The 18,702-nt window shown below is 33.5% G+C and overlaps 4 protein-coding genes across 6 annotated transcripts; 2 read left to right on the top strand and 2 right to left on the bottom strand.

The window, feature by feature from the left end:
• Window positions 1-633: 633 nt before the first annotated feature.
• On the bottom strand, window positions 634-4,385 carry LOC135137997 (alpha-tocopherol transfer protein-like). 3 transcript variants are annotated; one of them, XM_064067801.1, is made up of 4 exons: window positions 4,288-4,385; window positions 3,417-3,642; window positions 1,904-2,063; window positions 634-1,462 (listed from the first exon to the last, which is right to left on the bottom strand). In XM_064067801.1, the coding sequence occupies exons 2-4, from the start codon at window positions 3,538-3,540 to the stop codon at window positions 841-843; spliced, it is 906 nt and encodes a 301-aa protein (XP_063923871.1). In that variant the 5' UTR covers window positions 3,541-3,642; window positions 4,288-4,385; the 3' UTR covers window positions 634-840. The 3 variants fall into 3 exon arrangements, with proteins under 3 accessions (XP_063923871.1, XP_063923870.1, XP_063923869.1); XM_064067800.1 differs by lacking the exon at window positions 4,288-4,385 and adding an exon at window positions 3,861-4,070; XM_064067799.1 differs by lacking the exon at window positions 4,288-4,385 and having other exon boundaries at window positions 3,417-3,775.
• A 6,213-nt stretch (window positions 4,386-10,598) lies between these two features.
• On the top strand, window positions 10,599-12,017 carry LOC135138601 (uncharacterized). The gene is made up of 3 exons (XM_064068579.1): window positions 10,599-10,971; window positions 11,458-11,744; window positions 11,856-12,017. The coding sequence occupies exons 1-3, from the start codon at window positions 10,599-10,601 to the stop codon at window positions 12,015-12,017; spliced, it is 822 nt and encodes a 273-aa protein (XP_063924649.1).
• A 797-nt stretch (window positions 12,018-12,814) lies between these two features.
• On the bottom strand, window positions 12,815-14,221 carry LOC135138600 (uncharacterized). The gene is made up of 3 exons (XM_064068578.1): window positions 14,209-14,221; window positions 13,821-14,153; window positions 12,815-13,767 (listed from the first exon to the last, which is right to left on the bottom strand). Exons 1-3 carry the CDS (start codon window positions 14,219-14,221, stop codon window positions 12,815-12,817), a joined length of 1,299 nt encoding a protein of 432 aa, XP_063924648.1.
• Window positions 14,222-16,982: 2,761 nt separating this feature from the next.
• Window positions 16,983-17,537, top strand: LOC135138599 (uncharacterized). Its single transcript, XM_064068576.1, has one exon. It carries the CDS (start codon window positions 16,983-16,985, stop codon window positions 17,535-17,537), a length of 555 nt encoding a protein of 184 aa, XP_063924646.1.
• The last annotated feature ends 1,165 nt before the right edge of the window (window positions 17,538-18,702 follow it).

The raw sequence follows: 18,702 nt of genomic DNA, 5'->3' as shown, positions 1-18,702 counted from the left end.
CGAGACAGCGCATCATTTTTTTGCATCGAAGGAACTGAACAAAATATATCCAAAGTTCCGAATGCTTTTTTTCTGAAGACAACAACCTCGGTAATTCCATCGCCGCGAGTGATTTACTAGTGCGTCAGGAAGGTCATTACCACAGTTATCTACCTACATAAACGTGTAAAATGACAGTTAGTTTTAAATATTGTTTTGCATTTAATTTGAACTTTTGATTCAGTTTCACGACCTAGGACAAACAATTTATAGTAGCCATTAAAAACGACTTCATAGTGGATGCATTTTGAACACGGTATAAAAAACCGCTGTGTTATTGTTGTAAACACGTCTGTAAAATTGTTGTATATGTAAATTAGATTGAATGTAGTGTTACCAAAATTCAGTTCTATTTACATGAATTAGAAAGAATTTCATAACAATATTTATGGCTAATTTGACAAAAAATGTAGATTTTGCTAGTGAAGGATCAAGATTTATTTGAATTAAGTAAAATAAGGACCCTAATGAGCATAGTATGCGTTTATTATTACAACTTATATCCACTTACAGTAGTCACTATTTCTAAACTGGAAGTATAAGTTGAAGTAAATATTTATATAAAAAAATAACATTTTTTTTTTAACTTTTTAACATAAGTTAAAGGAGTATAAACAGACATTTATTGAAACTTCGATATCTACCTTTGTTTTCTGAAAATTGTAACAACTTTTCTGTAGTTGTAACAACATTTTTTTAAATATTTCTGCACTAATACGAAAATTTTCACAGTCACTTTGAAATAGATTCATACTTATTTTCTAGAGAAATTCTAAATAAATATATCACTTTCGTCAGCCATCAGTCTATCACTAATTTTTTGAAACTACCATCCATCCCAAACAAATTGTCTTGGTTCACAGATCGTCCCATTCTCTTCGTTTCATCTGCTTTAACATCTTCTTGCCCCTTCAACCACGAGTTATATTCATACGCAGCGACCAGCACTTCATCCATGTGCTTTTCCAATTTTCCAGCAGTTCCTCCAAATTCTTCGGGTAATAAACCTTTTGGAACGTAATCGAACAACGTGTCCAAGTCTTCGTGCACATGTATCCTATTTCTAATTTTTTCTTTCATAAATGGCGACAGAAATTTTATAAAGAATTCCACAATTGCGCTTGCTCTAATGATGTGAAACTGCTTAATTTTGACAGCAATAGCGTCGTTCACGAAGGTGAAGAAATTCTTAGCCAGAGTTGGTGTTATTTGGGCGAGATATTTAAGGTGGAAACGGCTCGCGTCAACAACGAAAACGTCGCCAGGTCCCCCTACGACTTCTTTTTTAATGTAGATGTCGCAAATCATCAAAATTGTTTTAGGGACAAGGGAAAAATCTAAATCGTCGTTTTCGGAAGCTAGGAGTCGAGCCGCGTAGACGGAGTAGCCATCGGAGTTTAAACCGGGCATAACACCCACTTCACTGGAAAAAAGTAGATTATAAAAAACTATTATATTCGAACTTTCAAAAGTAATAAGAAAGCTCACACTAAAATACTTCGTGTCAATTTATAACTTTGTACACAGAATGTAAAAAAAAATTCAAGATTTAGTAAGCTGTTTCTAATATAACCTATTTGCAGCTTAAACGGGAATACTTAATAATGAGTTTTTATTGAATTATAAAAAGTCAATGTTAACCACTTAGAAATCCTAGAAGTTGGTTTAAGTGTATTAAAAAAAAGTTTTTCTTGTAAATTAAAATACTACTCTCTACAATAGAAAAAAATAATTATCTTGTTTTGTTAAAATGCGTGGCGTCAAAATAACTCATTAAAATAACGTGAGTAATTAGCGGATAAAATGAATTAATATGACTGACGCATGTTTCGCTCAGTAAATATATTTAACACGCTTTACTTACACCAACTTCAGCAATTTTTGGAACTCTGGTTTTGTAAAGTCACGATTTGCAAACATTTCTGGAAGGGCAGTTTTCATGGTAAAATATTTATCTAGTTTGGTTTTAGTTTTTTCCAAGGAGAAACTGCAGTTTCTTAGATATCCCATCAGCATTTCATCATCTAAAACAAAAATACAAATTAAAAATAATTTTAAGTTTAAATAAACGTAGACCGAAGGTGTTAAATTACTGATGAATAGAGAGCGGAAAATATGCAGCAAAATTTTGGGAAATATGATCATATGATATGCATCAAATTTATGCAAATATGCAATAACTTTCTTAATATATGCAGAGATATGCAGTTGCATATGCTCCAAAAATAAAAAAAAGCGTAATAACCAAACTAAATTTATTTACAAATTGCAAAAACACCTTACCTTTTATTACAAAAAATACATAAATCACATTGCAAAGTGTTTAATTAGATCTCACTGACAAATAAATGACATTTTTTAAGATAAAATTCTTATACTAAAAAATAAATATAGGTAAACAGAACGAATTAAAAAATAGTAGTAATCACCTATTTAATTACTATTTTGGTAACAATTTATTTTTAAATATTTTTCGAAATATTCTAACAGAAATTTTTCCGATGATTCTAAAGTATGTATTTGTAAATAGAAAAACTGCGTACTGCGTCCACAGATGTAAAAATACTTATCGGATTAGAGCAGGCACAACAAAAAACCGTTCCTTCTTGAAGAATAAGTTCAGGAAAAGGTTTAATTCATAAATTAATTTGAGTTATCTACATATTGACACACATCTCTATCGCTTTAAATACTTAAATGCAAACTCACGATGAAAAATAATAGGATAACGTCCCTTCGACTACCATAAAACATACCATTAATACACTTAAGTAACGAACAAAAATATTGAAATGAACGGTATTTCCAAAAGTAATTAGGACCCGAATTTACCTGTAAGGATGGCTTAACACCCAGTGGTTCCTCCAAATTACCATAAAACCCAAACCTTTCCCAGTTATTTGAAGCTCAGGGCAATATTTGCAATATAATTCATGAAATTTCGTCTTTCTAGAAAAATGCCGATCGAATGGCATTTTTTTTTTTCAAAGTAGCACAAAAATTGATAAAAATGCAAAATATGCACCCGTTACGTGAAATATGCAGCAGAAGGCAAATATATGCAAATATGCACTTTTTTTTTATTGCTGTATTCATTTTTAATTAGCATGATTCGTTCACATATTAAATATCAAGACTTATATGCAAAAAATAACGGATATGCAAATTTCATAAAATCCGCTCTCTACTGATGAATATTTACTAAACAAAAATTTGCGATTTAAATGACTAATTTTATTCATTTTTATTATTATTAGCAACATTAATAAACCGGAGAATTTTTATTCTCAAATAAAATAATTAAAAAACGAACTATCAAACGACTTTCGGTTAAACTTTTTGAAAACACTTTCAACAATAAGGAAAAAATTACATACCCCATGTGTCTGGTAGATGTGGTTGCTTTTTAAGCCATTCCTTGATGGTTTCTAGATCCTGTTTTGTAGTGTCCATTTTTTCCTTGCATTTTATGTTAACAGGATACGCTTCTTCTAACGACATTTCTGATGTGATGGAAATTTTTCACACGAGTAAAACAAAATCACAGTACACTGTCAATCTAGTTGAATGACATTTGCTAAAGTCCCACAAAAGCCGGCATACCTTGACCGAAAAAAAATGCAAACCTACTTACAGCAATAATAACAAAAGTATTTTTTTTTAAATATTCAAAAGTTGTAATTTATAAGTAGGTGTGAGTGTAGTAAATCGGACCAGAAAATATCGAACACTAAAAACATACCACCCAGACGTCTGCTATATATTTATTAAAACAGGCTTGTGTTTTCGTCACGAAAGTGTTCAAGAGAGACGGAACATACCTTCAGGCTTGCATTTGCAGCTAACACTGTATCGTTTCCCGGCGGTAGGTAAATAAACCGGCACCTCAAAAATGGAACCAATAAAAAGAAAGATTCCTGTTAAATTTTTCTTTTTATTGGGTTAGACGTCAGCGAGAACAAAAAATATCAACTAATTAACATAACATGAATAAATTTAGTTTCAGGAAGGCGATATACACGAGACTTCTCACACTTCGCAATTAAAACACATCACTGTACCAAATTTTGCGTGTACTTTAAGCAACACAGTTTTATATTTTTGATCTTAGCATGACTTTTTGTCTAAAACTGTGTGAGGTATTAATACGCAACAAACTATGAGCACTGGAACACAATTACATGAACTGCTCTCACGCTTACATCACAAGGTAAGAGTAATCACAACTTTCACTGTTATAATTTCTACCTCTCTTCACAATTTTTTGACCCAAAAACGCAAATGACAATTCTTGGATTTAGATTTCTGCATGACACTTTTTTCCGTTAAAAACTGATTTCGGATAATTAAAGTTGTTGAACTCTGCACAATTGTTTGTGTCTCATGAAATTTTATGGTTGATAATGATATGGTTAAGATGAGGCGGAAGGGGTTATCGACAATATTTAGGTTTTAGCAATGACAAACAATAATATTTTAAGTTATTACTAACTATAAAAATCGTACGTAAATATTTTTGATTTAAATTAAAATATAAAATATAATTCTCTATCATTAGATTCTTCACCCATTCGATTTCAGTATTTATCGGACATACACTTGTAACTACACACTGTATACTTGTGGTTTAAGACTGCATACATATTTTTAAGAATTGCTTAGACAAGGTGACTCAAAAAAATTAATGAATAAGGCAAAAAAAATTACATTCGCAAAATTAAGTTTTTTAGTGTTCTGTTTAAATAATTTTATACCATTTTTTTATTTTGTAATATGTGTATGTTTTTTTAGAACGGAATGGACCGAGTGGATGGATGGAAGTCGAAAAATAATACATAAACCAGTAGCAAAGGGAAACGTCCATGCAGGAAATGAAAGCGGTTTTGTAAAGATCCTGTTTTCTATATTGTTTTACAGTATTTATTTGTTCCCGTCAGGGCAAACACTTCCCGCAGTGGTTAAAACTTCAGCGAAATACTGATTTACTTCCGAAGTCTGTGCTAGTGGTTGAAAGGAAAAAGAGATTGTTGTTGATCCGACACAGACAAAACCTCACTTGTATGAATTGATAAAGCTATTGAAGGTTCAAAAATGTGTTACCTTCATATCACCCAGAAGTAAACCCTGTCCAAAAGATGTAGGCGCCTGTTAAAAATGGGTATACATATATTGCATATACCGGGTGTCCCAGCGTACCTGTTCCACTCAAATATCTAAAGTATAAAAAATTGAAGACGTTACCACAAGAATATGTGTGGGAGTGTCAAGGGGCGATAAAGGAAAAGAAAAAGGGGAGCGCAAGCGGGGGAATAGTAATGGGAATTCGAAAAGAAATGCAAGAATTGGAAAAGGGAAGTAATAATAAAAACGGACTAATGAAGAAAGTAATACAGCTGGATAATAATAATTGATGGGAAATAATAATCGTTCATAGCAAGAAAATGGAGGAAACCAAGATAAACATAGAAACGGAAACAAAAGAAAAAGAGATGAAAAAATACTTATAGGAGGGGATTTTAACGTAAGACTAGGTGATAAGGAGACAAAAATAATAGATAAAGAAAAGGAACAGAAAAGAGGATCAAAAGACAAAGCAAATAACAAAGAAGGGAAAATATTGTGGAAGATAATAAAAGAAATGGGATGGGAAATTTTGAATGGAAACAAGGAATGAGATGAATAAGGAGAATGGACTTACCTAAGGGCTAGGAGAGAATCAATTGTAGACTATGGGATTGTCAACGAAGAGGCGTGGGAAGAAATAGAGAGTTTCAAAGTGGTAGAAAGGGTAGAATCAGAACACATGCTCCTGGAAATAAAAATCAAGGGTAAAGAGCAAACACAAGAGAGAAGAAACGAAAGGAAAGAAATAGAAAAATGAGAATGTAGTGAGTTGCAGAGAAAAGCAAAGGAAAAATTTAGAAAATGGAAAAATAACAGGGGAAGGAAAGAAGAGTATACTTCAAAGCAAGATAGAATTATAGGAGAAAATGTTAAGAAGGAAAAAGAGTAAAACGAGAACAAGAAGAGAAGACAATAAAGTCCCTGAAAACAGAAGAAGAAGTATGGAGATATATAAACAAGGAACGGAGAAGGAAAACTGAAGTCAGTAGGAAAATCAAAATACATGAATGGAAAAGACACTTTATTAAATTATTGGGAGGTTGTGCGGAAAAATGCTGCAAAATAAATAAAGGAATCACAACGACGGAAGAAATGTGGAGAGGTTCGGAATAACAGAAGATGAAATAGGAAGATAGACTGAAAGACTGAAAAGAGGAAAGGCACCAGAGGAGATGGAATCCAGAACGAAGCGTGGATGTTCGGGACAAAAGGAGTGAAAGAAAGGATATGGGAAGTGGTAGATGGAGTTTGGAAGGGAAAAGGGTTTCCTCGGAAGTGGAGAGAAAGTATAATAATTATAATAAGACATAAGTAATGATACTAGATGAGAGGTTATGAAAGGAGATGGAAGTAAGGGGTATGCTACCAGATGGTCAAGCAGGGTTTAGGAAAGGAAGAGGTACTATGGACAATGTGTACATCTTGCGGCATTTAGTGGGAAGAGAAATAAGGAAAGAGGGTGGACGAATGTACGCATTGTTCATACTTCATAGATTTCAAAACAGCGTTTGATAGCGTGAATAGAGAGAAAATGTGGGAGTATTTGAGGAGAAAGGGAGTAGATGCGTACCTGGTAACGAAAATGGAAGAAATATATGAAGAAACAGTAAATAAGGTGAGAGTGAATGGAATAGAGAAATAGAGAGTCAGAGTTTTTATATAAATTGAGGAGTGAGACAGGGATGCCCGCTCAGTCCCGCATTGTTTGCTGCTTATTTAGGAGATATAGATGAAATGTTCAGAAAAGACAGACAAGAGGGATGGTAGTGGGCAAAGAGAAAGTGTGGTCGTTGGCGTACCAAGATGATTTGGTGATCGTGGTAAAGAAAAGAGAAGAAATGAAAACAATGATTAAAAGTTTCGAGAAGGACGTACAAAAAAAGGAATTGGAATTGAATGTGGAAAAACAAAAATAATGGTGTTTGGGAAGAAAGTAAGAAAGGAGAAGGAAGAGTGGGCAAGGAGAGGGAAGAAGATTGAACAGGTGAAAGAATTCCAGTACTTAGGATATACATTAAAGAGCAATAACTCAGATAAAGCGCATAGTCAAGAAATGGTCCGAAAAGCGAACAAAGTGATAGGAATAGTACGGGGAATAGGGGAGAGAAAATTTGGAGATGATTATAAGAGAAGAATGATGATGTTTGATAGATTGATCAAAAGTGTATTTATGTACGGAGCTGAGATTTGGGGATGGAGGGAATATGAAGAAATAAAGAGAGTGCAAGAAAAATACTTAAAATGCACATTGGGATTGGAAAAGTATACGCCGGAGTATATAATGAGAGAAGAAACAAAAATGGAGAAAATGAGAGTGGAAGCGGATAAAAGGGCGGTTGGATTCGAAGAGAAGTTTAGCGAGAGAAGTGGTTATAAAATATTGCAAGAATGTTGGAAAGAAATAAGAAAGGAAGGGGGAAAACATGCTTGAAACGAAAGAGACAAGTATTATGAAGGAAAGGGATATGCATGTGAAGAAACAGAGAGAATGAGAGAAATGGGAAGGAGTATGAAAGAAGAACTGAGTATAAGAGATAAGAATATAGATAAGCAAGAACGCAGATCGAGAATATCGGAGTTTAGTTATGTATAATGCAGAGTATAGAAAAATAGTAAAGAATGAAGTACCAAAGTACACACACAGAGAGAGAGAGTATAAAGGAGAAAAGAATGATGGTGAGGTTTAGGTGTGGAAATGAAGAGAAAGGGAATAATTTTTGGACGGATGAAACTGACAGAAGGTGTAGGATATGTTGGAGAGAGCGAGAAACAATAAAGCATATAAGGATGTGAAGAATTGAGAGAATCGGAGAAAAGTAGGGAAGAAGTGCTAAGCGAGGATGGAAGAGGACTGGACTGGATGAAAGAAGTATGGAAGATAAAGGAACTAAGGCAAGAGATGGGCAAGCAGAAAGAATAGAACAATAATTACTATTATATAAAACTCGAATATTTATTTTATTTATTTTATTGATTTATTTGTATGATGTAGATTAAGTTAATTTGTACCCTTACTGGGAATCTTATTAAGGTTGTAAGGCAAATAATAAATTAATACTGCTATAAAAAATTGAAATTTGGCATGTTCAGTATTGTATGTAGGAAACACAGCCTATTAACTGGTTAGATTACTGGTGTCGCATCAGTTTCAGTTTCGCCGGAAATGACACGAACTTTCTTTTTTTTTAATACAAAAGGGCATATTTTTTCAATAGGTACATTAAATAGTGTTAAAGTCGAATGTTGATAGATTGAATTGAAACACCTTGTTAACAAATAACACTTTACTTCTCTTACGCTTACAGTACGAACTTGAACTTGTGTGATCGAAATGTATAATCGTAATGGTCGTTTTCGGTACTTAGACCGACTGACAAAATGATGGGGGTGAAGCTTACGACCCTTCTACCTGGAAGGGTCTACTCATTGTTGTACATAGATTGTACAATTTACTTGAATGTTTTTTAAAACGGCTTTGAAATACAAAAAAAAAAAAGAAATTTAAAACGACCATTTCCAACTAGCTATATATACATTAGCACTACAGGCCTTGGGCTTTTCTGACGATGGCTCTCCATTGGTTGCGGTTGGCTGCTTTGCTTTTCCAATCTTCGATGCCCATTTCCCATAGATCCGTTTCTACGTTTTCCAACCATCTCAGTTTTGGTCGTCCTTTCTTTTTCTTCCCACCTTGTAGACGGTTCAATAATTTCCCGATAGTTCTATCCTCAGATGCTCTTCCTATGTGACCTAACCATCTAGTTCTTTGCGCTCTAATTATCTTGGTAATTTTTGGTTCTCCCATATAAGTACTTCTTCTACTTCCTTATTTATTTTTCTACTCTATTGTTCTTGTTCCTTGCTACCTCCATATAGCTTCCGTAGTATTTTTCGTTCCCAAATCTCTAATCTCTGTTCCCATTCTTTTGTTAGAGCCCAAGTTTCGCAGGCATATAGTACTGTCTGTCGTTTTAGATTTTTGTTTCTAAGGAACTTGTTTAGTCTTCCTAAGTTCATACTGCCTTAAATAATGCGTTCTTCTATCTTTTCTTTTACTTCGTTCTTATTGGTGATTACTACTCCTAAGTATTTAAACTTTTTTACTTCTTCAAACTCGTATGTAGTTCCATCTTCCGCGGTTATCTTCAATACCTTTTGTGAATTTTTTTTGTTCGTCATCTTTATTAGTTTTCTCTTCGTTTGTCGTTAGTCACATTCGTTTTGCTTCTCTGATCAGGTTCACTGTCATTTTCTTTAATTCCTTTACTGTTCTCGTTACGAACGTTAAGTCATCTGCAAATGCCAGATTCTGGTGTCTTTTATCATATATGGTGCCTGATCTATGGATTCCGCTTCGCCTAATTATTACCTCCAGTGCTAGATTGAAATGAGTGGTTGACATGGGGTCTCCGTGTCGTAAACAGGTGGTTACTTGGATTGGCTGGGATAGTATTCCATTACAGTGTTCAGGAGTGATAGAAGCAAAAGTTTAACAAATTGTTCCAAAGGTGGAGGTGTTCTCATAGCCGCCAATGCAAAGTTTTCTGCTTATAGTATGGACATGACCATTTTTACTACTGTTCCAAATGTTGACATAGTTTGTTGCAAAGTTCTGTGCTTCAATCGATCTTTGATTATTGTAAATTTGTATATCCCTCCAAAAATTAAGTCAGATATGTTCCAGCTATTTCTGGAAATCTTTGAGCAATTCTTTTCAGTAAATAAGAATTCAATTATAGTTGGTGATTTTAACATTCCGCATTTTCTAGAGCAATCATTGAATGATATGAAAAGTAGATTATTGAGGCAGAGTATATCATTCTTAAATTTAAGCCAAGTTAATAACATAAAAAATTGTGACAACCGATGTCTAGACCTAGTTTTTCACGACCCTGCCTTAAATAAATGCACCGTTACAAAAGATAATGATCCATACCACCCTGCATTAAATATCTCACTGTTAATTGACCATGTAGCTCCTCCAAACTATCCATTTTTATCGGACACCAAGATGTACAATTTTAAAAAAGCAGACTCATCTCTCTTTATCGTGATATACATTTCATTAACTGGGATTTTTTAGATGAAACAAAAAATGTCAACATGTTATGTGAACAACTCTATAAATATATACATTCATTATTTGATAAACACGTGCCTAAACTTAAACCTGGTCGACATTGTTTTCCCAAATGGTACTCACCTGAACTTAAACGACAAATTAAACAAAAAACCATAATTCATCGTAAATTTAAAATAACTAAATTTCAGTTTAATTATTATGAGTTCTCTAACTACATTCGTAGAAATGTTAAAGTTTTGGTTAATAGAGACTATAAATCTTATCTGAATCAGGTGCAGTCTTCTTTAACACATAATCCTAAGGAATTTTGGCAATTCTTTCATGACAAGGGCGAACACGAATTCCCTGTAGAATGCAGTTTGATGAAACAGATCTGTCGACCCCCAAACAAATTGTCGAAGCATTCAAAAACTTCTTCTCCAGCGTTTTCATTTCATCGTCTATTCCTACTGCTGATCCTTTTGCAACATCAACTAATTGGCCATCTATAAATCTTACTACTATATCTGATGAAGAAGTTGACTCATCTATAAAAAAACTAAAACCCAACATGAGTGCTGGCTTGGACTGTGTTCCTACATTTCTTGTTAGTGACTGCTCCAATGCGCTACTTGCGCCTCTAACCCTTATTTTCAACAAGTGTATTCAAACTAGCACATTCCCGGATGTTTGGAAACTTGCAAGAATTTGTCCAGTTCTTAAATCGGGTGAATCATCGAATATACGTAATTACAGGCCCATCTCAATGTTGTCAAATTTTGCAAAAATTTTTGAAAGTGTAATTTACAGTTACATATATCCTTGCGTAAAAAATTTATTGTCAGTCAAACAGCATGGCTTTATCCGTGGCCGTACAACAATCAGTAACCTCACTTGCATCACACAGTATTTATCAAATTGTTTAGATAATAATTTACAGGTTGATGTAATTTACACCGACATATCAAAAGCATTTGACCGCATAAATCACATTAATCTTCTGTGTAAACTGCATCAATTTGGTTTTTCTACTCCTCTCTTATCTTTATTTACTTCGTACTTACATGACAGAAAGTTGAGTGTTGTCTATAATAATTGTAAATCTACTACGAGTAATTATTTACAATCATCAGGTGTGCCCCAGGGTTCAAACTTGGGTCCACTTCTCTTCCTTCTTTACGTAGATGATATTACTGCTCATATCTCTAACTCTCACTGTCTTTTATACGCAGATGATTTAAAGCTTTACAGAGTTATTAATTTTGAAGAAGATTGTCGACTATTGCAGGAAGATCTTAACAGAGTTAGTAGATGGGGTCATAATAATGATCTTCTATTAAACACAGATAAATGTCATATAGTTTCGTACTCTCGCAAACTCAACGTACTACATTTTGATTACTTAATATGTGATACAAACCTCAACAGGTCTGACTTTGCAAGGGATCTTGGAGTAATATTTGACATGAAACTAAGTTTTAATGACCATATGAATCATGTTGTTACATCGTCTCTTAAAGTATTAGGTTTCTTAATTCGAAATACAAAATCATTCACTGATCCTAAAGCTCTTATGTCATTATTTTATTCATTGGTTCGCTTCAAACTTGAATACGCATCAATTATATAGTCGCCATTCTACAATTATCAGTCACTCAATTTAGAATTTGTGCAGCAACGCTTTTTAGAGTATTTGTATTTTCGAACTCACGCTGTGTATCCCCTAAATGGATATTCACAACAACTGTTGCTGCTCGGAATATCATATTGGGTCCCTTCGCTCCAGACGTAATACTGCTGGTGTAATTTTTTTGAAAAAACTTTTAGCGGGCACCATTGACTGCAGTAACTTATTGTGTCAATTATCGTTCGTAAATTCACCAGTATACAGGATGTGCAAATCTATGAATCAAGTAGCAGACCGTTGTGACATATTTGTTTCAAGTATTAGTGCAATTTTACGCAACTTTAGTGATGTGAACTGTACTGTTTAAAGCAATATGATATTATATTACTTAATTTTTATTTTATATTTAAGGTTCAGATTTAGAGAGCACTGTACTGTATTTTGTAATTTTTGTAATTATTTCTTTAATTATGTATAATTTTTTTTCTTTTCTTTGAATTGTAGCTTAATTTAATTGTAATATATTGTCCCGTCATTGGATAATAATCTGTTGGGCAATAAAGTCTTATTATTATTATTATTATTATTATTATTATTATTACTTCTTGCACGGTTTCTTGTGTTTGCTATCGTCATTCCAATAAGTCTAATCATCTTATTTGGTATTTCTAGCTCTTGCATGACTGTCAGTAATTCTTTCCTATTGATTGTATCATAGGCTTTCTTGAAGTCTATAAACAGTAGGTACAGGTTAATCCCTTGTTCGTAATGCACTAATTGAAGTTCTTTTAGTATGAAAATTTGATTTATGGTTGATCTTTTCTAAATCCTGCCTGGCATTTTCCTACAGCTCCTTCCATGTGTTGTTTGAGCCTTCTGTTTAGTTCGCGGTAATTTTCGCATTTTGTGTCATCTTTCTTTAATATTGGGCACAGTACCGCTTCTTCTCATTGTTTGGGTATTTATCCGCTTTTCCAACATTCTACTATCAGTCGATGTATTTCTTCTACAAATTCTTCTCCTCCATACTTCAACATCTCAGGTCTTATTCCATTGCTGCCTGGAGTTTGGTTGTTCTTCATTTGCTTTAGTATTTCATTCAGGTCTTCTCGCCTATTGTTACTGAATTCGCTTATGCCTTGATTTGTGGTCTGTTCGTTTAATAGTTCTTCGAAGTATTCTGTCCATCGTTTTACAGTTGCTTGCTCGTCTCCTATTAAATTTCCTTCTTTATCTTTGTAGTAGATTACTTTTGGTTGGTAACCTTTCCTCTTTTGTTTGACATCTTGGTAAAAATTCTTTATTTCTTTCTTACATAAATTTTCTTCAATCTGTCGTATCTGTGCTTCCATGTTGGTACGTTTTTGTTTCTGCATATATTCTTGTTGGTACTGCTTTTGATGTTCTTCTTTTCTTGTTCTCATGTACGTCTCTCTTGCTTTTCTTCCAGTTTCTAATGCTGTTTTACGTTCGTCATCAAACCGTTCGGCTTTGTTCGTGTGGCTTGTTTTGAATCTTATTACGCCTTTTTTGGTAGTCCATATAATGTTTTGTAGCATTTCCCATTTTTCTTCTAGCGAGTCTGTCTTTCTGTTTTTCTTTATGCTGTCTGTCAGTTTTTGTTCGTACTGTTGTTGTATACCCTCTTTGAATTTTCTTAAATCTATGTCTTGTTGTGCCCTGTCAATTTTTTCCTTTTTTGGCATTTCTTCTTCTGTATGTACTATTACTAAAATGTGGTCTGTACTTGATTCGGCCCCTCTATAGCTTCTTATGTTGGTGATTAGTTGTGCATTTCTTTTGTCTATTAATACACGATTTATATGGTTGATCGTCTTGCCATCTGGAGATATCCAAGTACCTTTATGTATTTTTTGCGTGCAAAAACTGTGCTTTTTACTATCATGCTGTTTTCCTATGCGAATTCTATTAGCTTTTCTCCATTTTCGTTTGTTTCTTCATGTTTACTTTGTTTTCCAATTATATGTCGATATCTCTGTTCTTTACCTATTTTGGCGTTCGTGTCTCCTATAATAATTTTGATGTCATATTTTGGTATTTTCTGGTATTCTTTCAATGATTCTTCATAATACTCTGTTTTTGTTTCTAGGTCTTTTTTTTCCGTCGGTGCGTGAATATTTATCAGGCTGATTTTTCGGAGATTGGTTTGAACGTGACTACTTCTTTTAGGTTCTTTCTTACGAGGAATCCTGTTCTCGTTCCCACTATTGGAGAATATGTAATTCCCTATTTCTGTTATGCTGTTACCTTTTTGTTTAATCTCTTGTATCGCTGCTATAGCTATGTCGTACCTTTATAGTTTTATGTAAGCTGTCGTGGTGTCCCTTCTTGGAACGTTCCTTGGACATTCCATGATGCAATCATAAGTTTTCGATTTTTCTTTTCTTTATTCGTTAATTCGTTTTCCGTTCCTTTCCCTTACCTTCGCTTTTTCTCCGGCCGCCATCACCCTTATCCTCTTTTGTATCTCGCTTTCTCTCTTCGTGTAATCGTCATCTTTAAATATTTCTGTTCCTTTTAATTTGCTTTTTTGCTTCATAATGGTTCATTTCCTATCCCAGTTTTCAACTTTAGGGCTCCACCACACCTCAAGAAAATTTCTATTTTAAAAGGTATGCAACTTGTAAAACACCCATGCTACCTCGTTATGACAGCTGCCACTCATCTCTAAGGGTTAAAATCGTTCACTTCGTTTACAATAACTAGTTTTATTACTGCTATTGTCAGCGAGGGAAGTGTATCCCAGCTTGCAGGTAGAGCAGAGTAAGGAACTAAAATATTTATCTACTATGAAAGAAAACAAACAATATTTCTTAGCTTACGTTCAAGAAGTAAAAACGCAAAAACACGTCTACTGGTATATAAAAATTGCCATTTTGTAATATTAGTTTCAAAAGATTTGAGAGATATTGGACAGGTGTATGACGTCATCGATAATTTTTTAAATAGCACCTCCTACTTTTTTTTAGCATAAAGTCCCTTGAAAGAGAATTTTTGATATGTGATTTAACTTAATTTACTGTCATAAGGAATGAAAAAAGCCGAATGTGTGTTTTAAAATAAATTAATATAATCATTGTCAGAGACTGTTGAGATCTTTACTCGAAATACACACAACAAAAAAATGCTTGTTCATATATATAATTCCGACCATAATTCTTACTGTTATTTTTAAATTCCTGTTTCCATAAAAATTCGTACGCATTGGGCATATTCCGTAAGTAGGTAGAAAAGTAAATTTAAATTTCCAAGAATATTTTATTGTAGGTACGAAGGTACGTTATTGTGAGTATTTCTTAGTAATCTTGGAATTTTTCAACCCAAAATCTTAGAAATTTAGTTAGGTACATACCTAGTTACCTCTCGGAATGTATATATTTTGAATGAAGAAAATTGGTTGAAGGTTATTTCGACAGAACTTCTCTCGCCTCTGAAACACAATAAAACAAACCCAGCTTTTTCGAAAAATTATAAAATTTGATTATGCAAATTTTATTTTTTTATGAGAACCCGGGTAAGTTAAAATTTTTTCCAAAAATTGTAGATGTCTAGGGTGAAAATTTTACACGGATTTACACACCACAAGTGCAGGAGTATCTAATTTTATAAAATTTAAAAAACTTGTATTATAAATTTTGGAGATGACGTCATCCCATTGGTGGTGGAGATGATTTGCCAAGTTTTAGTTAGCGTTTAATCATCTACATGATATTTCTAATATACATATAAAATATGGCAAATCCAGTAGTTTCGAAGAACACTTGTCTAATAAAAAATCGATACAGACTCCAGACAGACAGATAGACAGATAGACAGACAGACAGACAGACGTAAACGGGAGACCACTTTTTTCGTACTCTAGAGGTCATGACACGTCGAGAAATTAGTACTGGACGTAGAATTGTTGACATAGACCACTTATTAACAACACTGAAATCAATCAGTCATAATATGTTGGGCTGTACTTTAGATAATATTGAAATAACTCACGAAAATTGTTATGGTTTAAAGTATTTTCTACTACAAATGTAATATGTACGGAATATTCGGTAATTTTTGTACAGAACCTGAAAATCATATATACAAAGTCAATTATGCAGCTATTTGTGGAGTTAGATCAACGGGGGTGGGTTATTCTCAAATTTCAGAATTTTGTTCAGCTCTAGATATCCCTCAAATACCCCAGGCGACATATCGTAAAGCCGAGGTTAGAGTTCTAAAGAGCATGGAAGCACTTTTCAAAGGACAAACCAAAACGCAGGTAAAGAAGAGTACCAATTAGCTGTGAAGGCGAGGGAGGTAAATAATGATTGCGTCCCATACCTTACCGTTATTGTCGATGGAGCTTGGAACAAATGCTCTTACAAATCCAGTTACAATGCACTGTCTCGGGTAGGACGCATAATTGGTGCCAGAACTAAAAAAATACTTTATGTTGGAGTCAAAAATAAACTTTGTAGTTTCTGTAAAATCTGTTTGAAACAGAAAAAAGAAATTCCAACACATAACTGTTTTAAAAACTGGGAGCATGGACATAGATGTCCATGGAATCTTCAATTATCTTATTAGAGGGATTTACTTTAGATACTTTATAAGAGAATTATAGGCGACGAGGATAGTAGCGTATTAAAAAAAGTTCGGGCTGCAAAACCATATGGTGCATATTATTTTATAGAAAAAATTGAATGTAGAAATCACATACTTCGTAATTATTGTTCCAAAATTAGAGAAATAGTTAAAACAACGAAAGCAGATATCACCATTAAAAAGGTTTGTAAGAATAGTTTTCTAAAATTTAGAACACCTATTATAAGTGCTATTAAATTTAGCAAAAATAAGCCTCTTCCTTTTTTTCCAGCACATATTTGGCAATCACGAACAATGTGCAAGTTATTTTTGTTATAAAAGTGGACAGTCAAATGATATTTTATTTTCTACTTTCGCAAATGGTGTTTTATACGAACCTTGCAAACAAGTTTTAAATAGAGTTGCAACTTTGTCGTCTAGTTTACTTTTTGGTATTGAGAACAATGTCTATAAAGAGGCAAAAAAAGATCACTTTCAACTTGTTGCATCAACAAAAAAAAATATTTTCAAAACAAAATCTTTATGTCCAAAGATCCATCTAAAACGGCATGGCGTGTAATTGCACAAGCTTCTGGACGAGATAAGAAGGTGAATGACATAGAAATTGAAAGAAATGGTATCCAGCTTAGACAACCAAAATTAATTGATAACGCATTTAATAATTTTTTCAAAGATGCTCCAGAGAATGTTATTAATCAGATTCCATCCAAGCAAAACGATAATAAAAATCGAATAAATTTTCCATCTTCAAAAGAAAGTTCACTTTATCTAACTCCTTTTCACTCGCAAGAATTAGTTAACTTGTTATTGACAAAAATGAAAAACAAGAGCTCAGCAGGACTAGACGATATTCCTTTGTGTATTATAAAACATAGTATAACAACTATTGCCAATCAACTTACTTATTTAGTTACTTTGTCTTTCAGTTCGGGGAAATTTCCTAACTTACTCAAAACCAGCAAAGTAATACCTATATTTAAAAAAAATAACCCCCAACTGATGGAAAACTATAGACCCATAACAATAACATCAGGATTTCTAAAGTTTTTGAATACTGCTTTGTTCAGAGACTCCTAGGTTACATTAATAAGTTATCAATTTTATCAGATAGGCAACATGGGTTTCGTTTGGGACGATCCACGGCAACAGCATTACAAAAATATCATGAGAACTTATTGGAGTTTATTAATGAAGGCGAGTGCCCGGTTGGAGTATTTTGTGACCTCAGCAGGGCATTTGACTGCGTAAGTCATGAAAGATTATTCATTAAATTAGATCGGATTGGCATTCGTGGCAACGCTTTAGACTGGATAAAGACACACTTACATGACAGAAAGCAATATGTTAGTATAACAAGCAAGAATAATCATAATATTGTTACAGCAACTAATTCTAATATGCAAAATATTAATGTCGGCGTTTCACAAGGTTCGATTGTTGGACCAATTTTATTCGTATTATATGTGAATGATTTAGATAGTATTGCGGGGGAAGGATCATTTACGATTTACGTAGATGACACATCAATCGTAATCTCAGACAAACAAAATGTCAAGATAGAAGAGAAGTCACAGAGGGTACTGAATGAAGTTTCTAACTGGTTTTGTGATAATTCATTATTCTTGAATACAGATAAAACTCAGTGTGTACGCTTCCACGTTCGATAAAAAAGATGCGAAAATATATCTTTGAAAGTAAATGACACTGGAATTAATAATGTTGATGAGGTAAAATTTCTCGGAGTGATTTTTGACCATTGCTTTACATAGAACAGCCATTGTGAAAGTCTTATTTCTAAGCTATCAAAGTGTGTGTATATGTTTCGTACATTAAGATCTTATTTGTCGAAACCACAACCTTTAGGTTTGTATTATGCGCAGGTGGATTCTAGGATGAGGTATGGGATATGCCTGTGGGGCTGTTAACTATGGCATCGGATGTTTTTGTAACACAAAAAAAAGTTTTAAGAACGATCTTTGGACTAAGGAAAACCGATACCTGTAGAAATAGAAAATATGAAATTTTAACCTTGACATACTTGATTATTTTTGAGATGGCGAGTTATACTTATGCAAACAAAAATACAATACCAACTGTACGACAAACTCATAGTATAACTATGCGTTTGTGTTATAAACAGAAGACAAATTAACAACCTTACCGTGCCGTGTACCAGATGCAATATTTAATTAAATTCTTTGCGCTATTTAGGTCCAAAAATTTTCAATAAATTGCCAACCAG

This window comes from Zophobas morio, unplaced genomic scaffold, assembly GCF_036711695.1.
Source record: "Zophobas morio isolate AGI-343-1 ecotype UQ-CSIRO unplaced genomic scaffold, CSIRO_AGI_Zmor_V1 ptg000030l, whole genome shotgun sequence".
NCBI classification, from domain to species: Eukaryota; Metazoa; Arthropoda; class Insecta; order Coleoptera; family Tenebrionidae; genus Zophobas; species Zophobas morio.
This window is presented reverse-complemented; position numbering and strand designations above follow the sequence as displayed.

What these genes read in the sequence shown, in the direction of transcription:
- LOC135138601 (XM_064068579.1), top strand. Translation starts at nt 10,599, where the DNA reads ATGCAGTTTGATGAAACAGATCTGTCGACCCCCAAACAAATTGTCGAA. An exon ending in GGGTGAATCATCGAATATAC is followed by an intron (nt 10,972 to 11,457) that starts GTAATTACAGGC and finishes TTTTATACGCAG; the next exon opens with ATGATTTAAAGCTTTACAGA. An exon ending in TTGTTACATCGTCTCTTAAA is followed by an intron (nt 11,745 to 11,855) that starts GTATTAGGTTTC and finishes TCAATTATATAG; the next exon opens with TCGCCATTCTACAATTATCA.
- LOC135138599 (XM_064068576.1), top strand. Translation starts at nt 16,983, where the DNA reads ATGTCCAAAGATCCATCTAAAACGGCATGGCGTGTAATTGCACAAGCT.
- LOC135138600 (XM_064068578.1), bottom strand. An exon ending in ACATATAATTGGAAAACAAA is followed by an intron (nt 13,768 to 13,820) that starts GTAAACATGAAG and finishes GAATTCGCATAG; the next exon opens with GAAAACAGCATGATAGTAAA.
- LOC135137997 (XM_064067801.1), bottom strand. Translation starts at nt 3,540, where the DNA reads ATGTCGTTAGAAGAAGCGTATCCTGTTAACATAAAATGCAAGGAAAAA. An exon ending in ACATCTACCAGACACATGGG is followed by an intron (nt 2,064 to 3,416) that starts GTATGTAATTTT and finishes TTTTTGTTTTAG; the next exon opens with ATGATGAAATGCTGATGGGA. An exon ending in CAAAAATTGCTGAAGTTGGT is followed by an intron (nt 1,463 to 1,903) that starts GTAAGTAAAGCG and finishes ACTTTTTTCCAG; the next exon opens with TGAAGTGGGTGTTATGCCCG.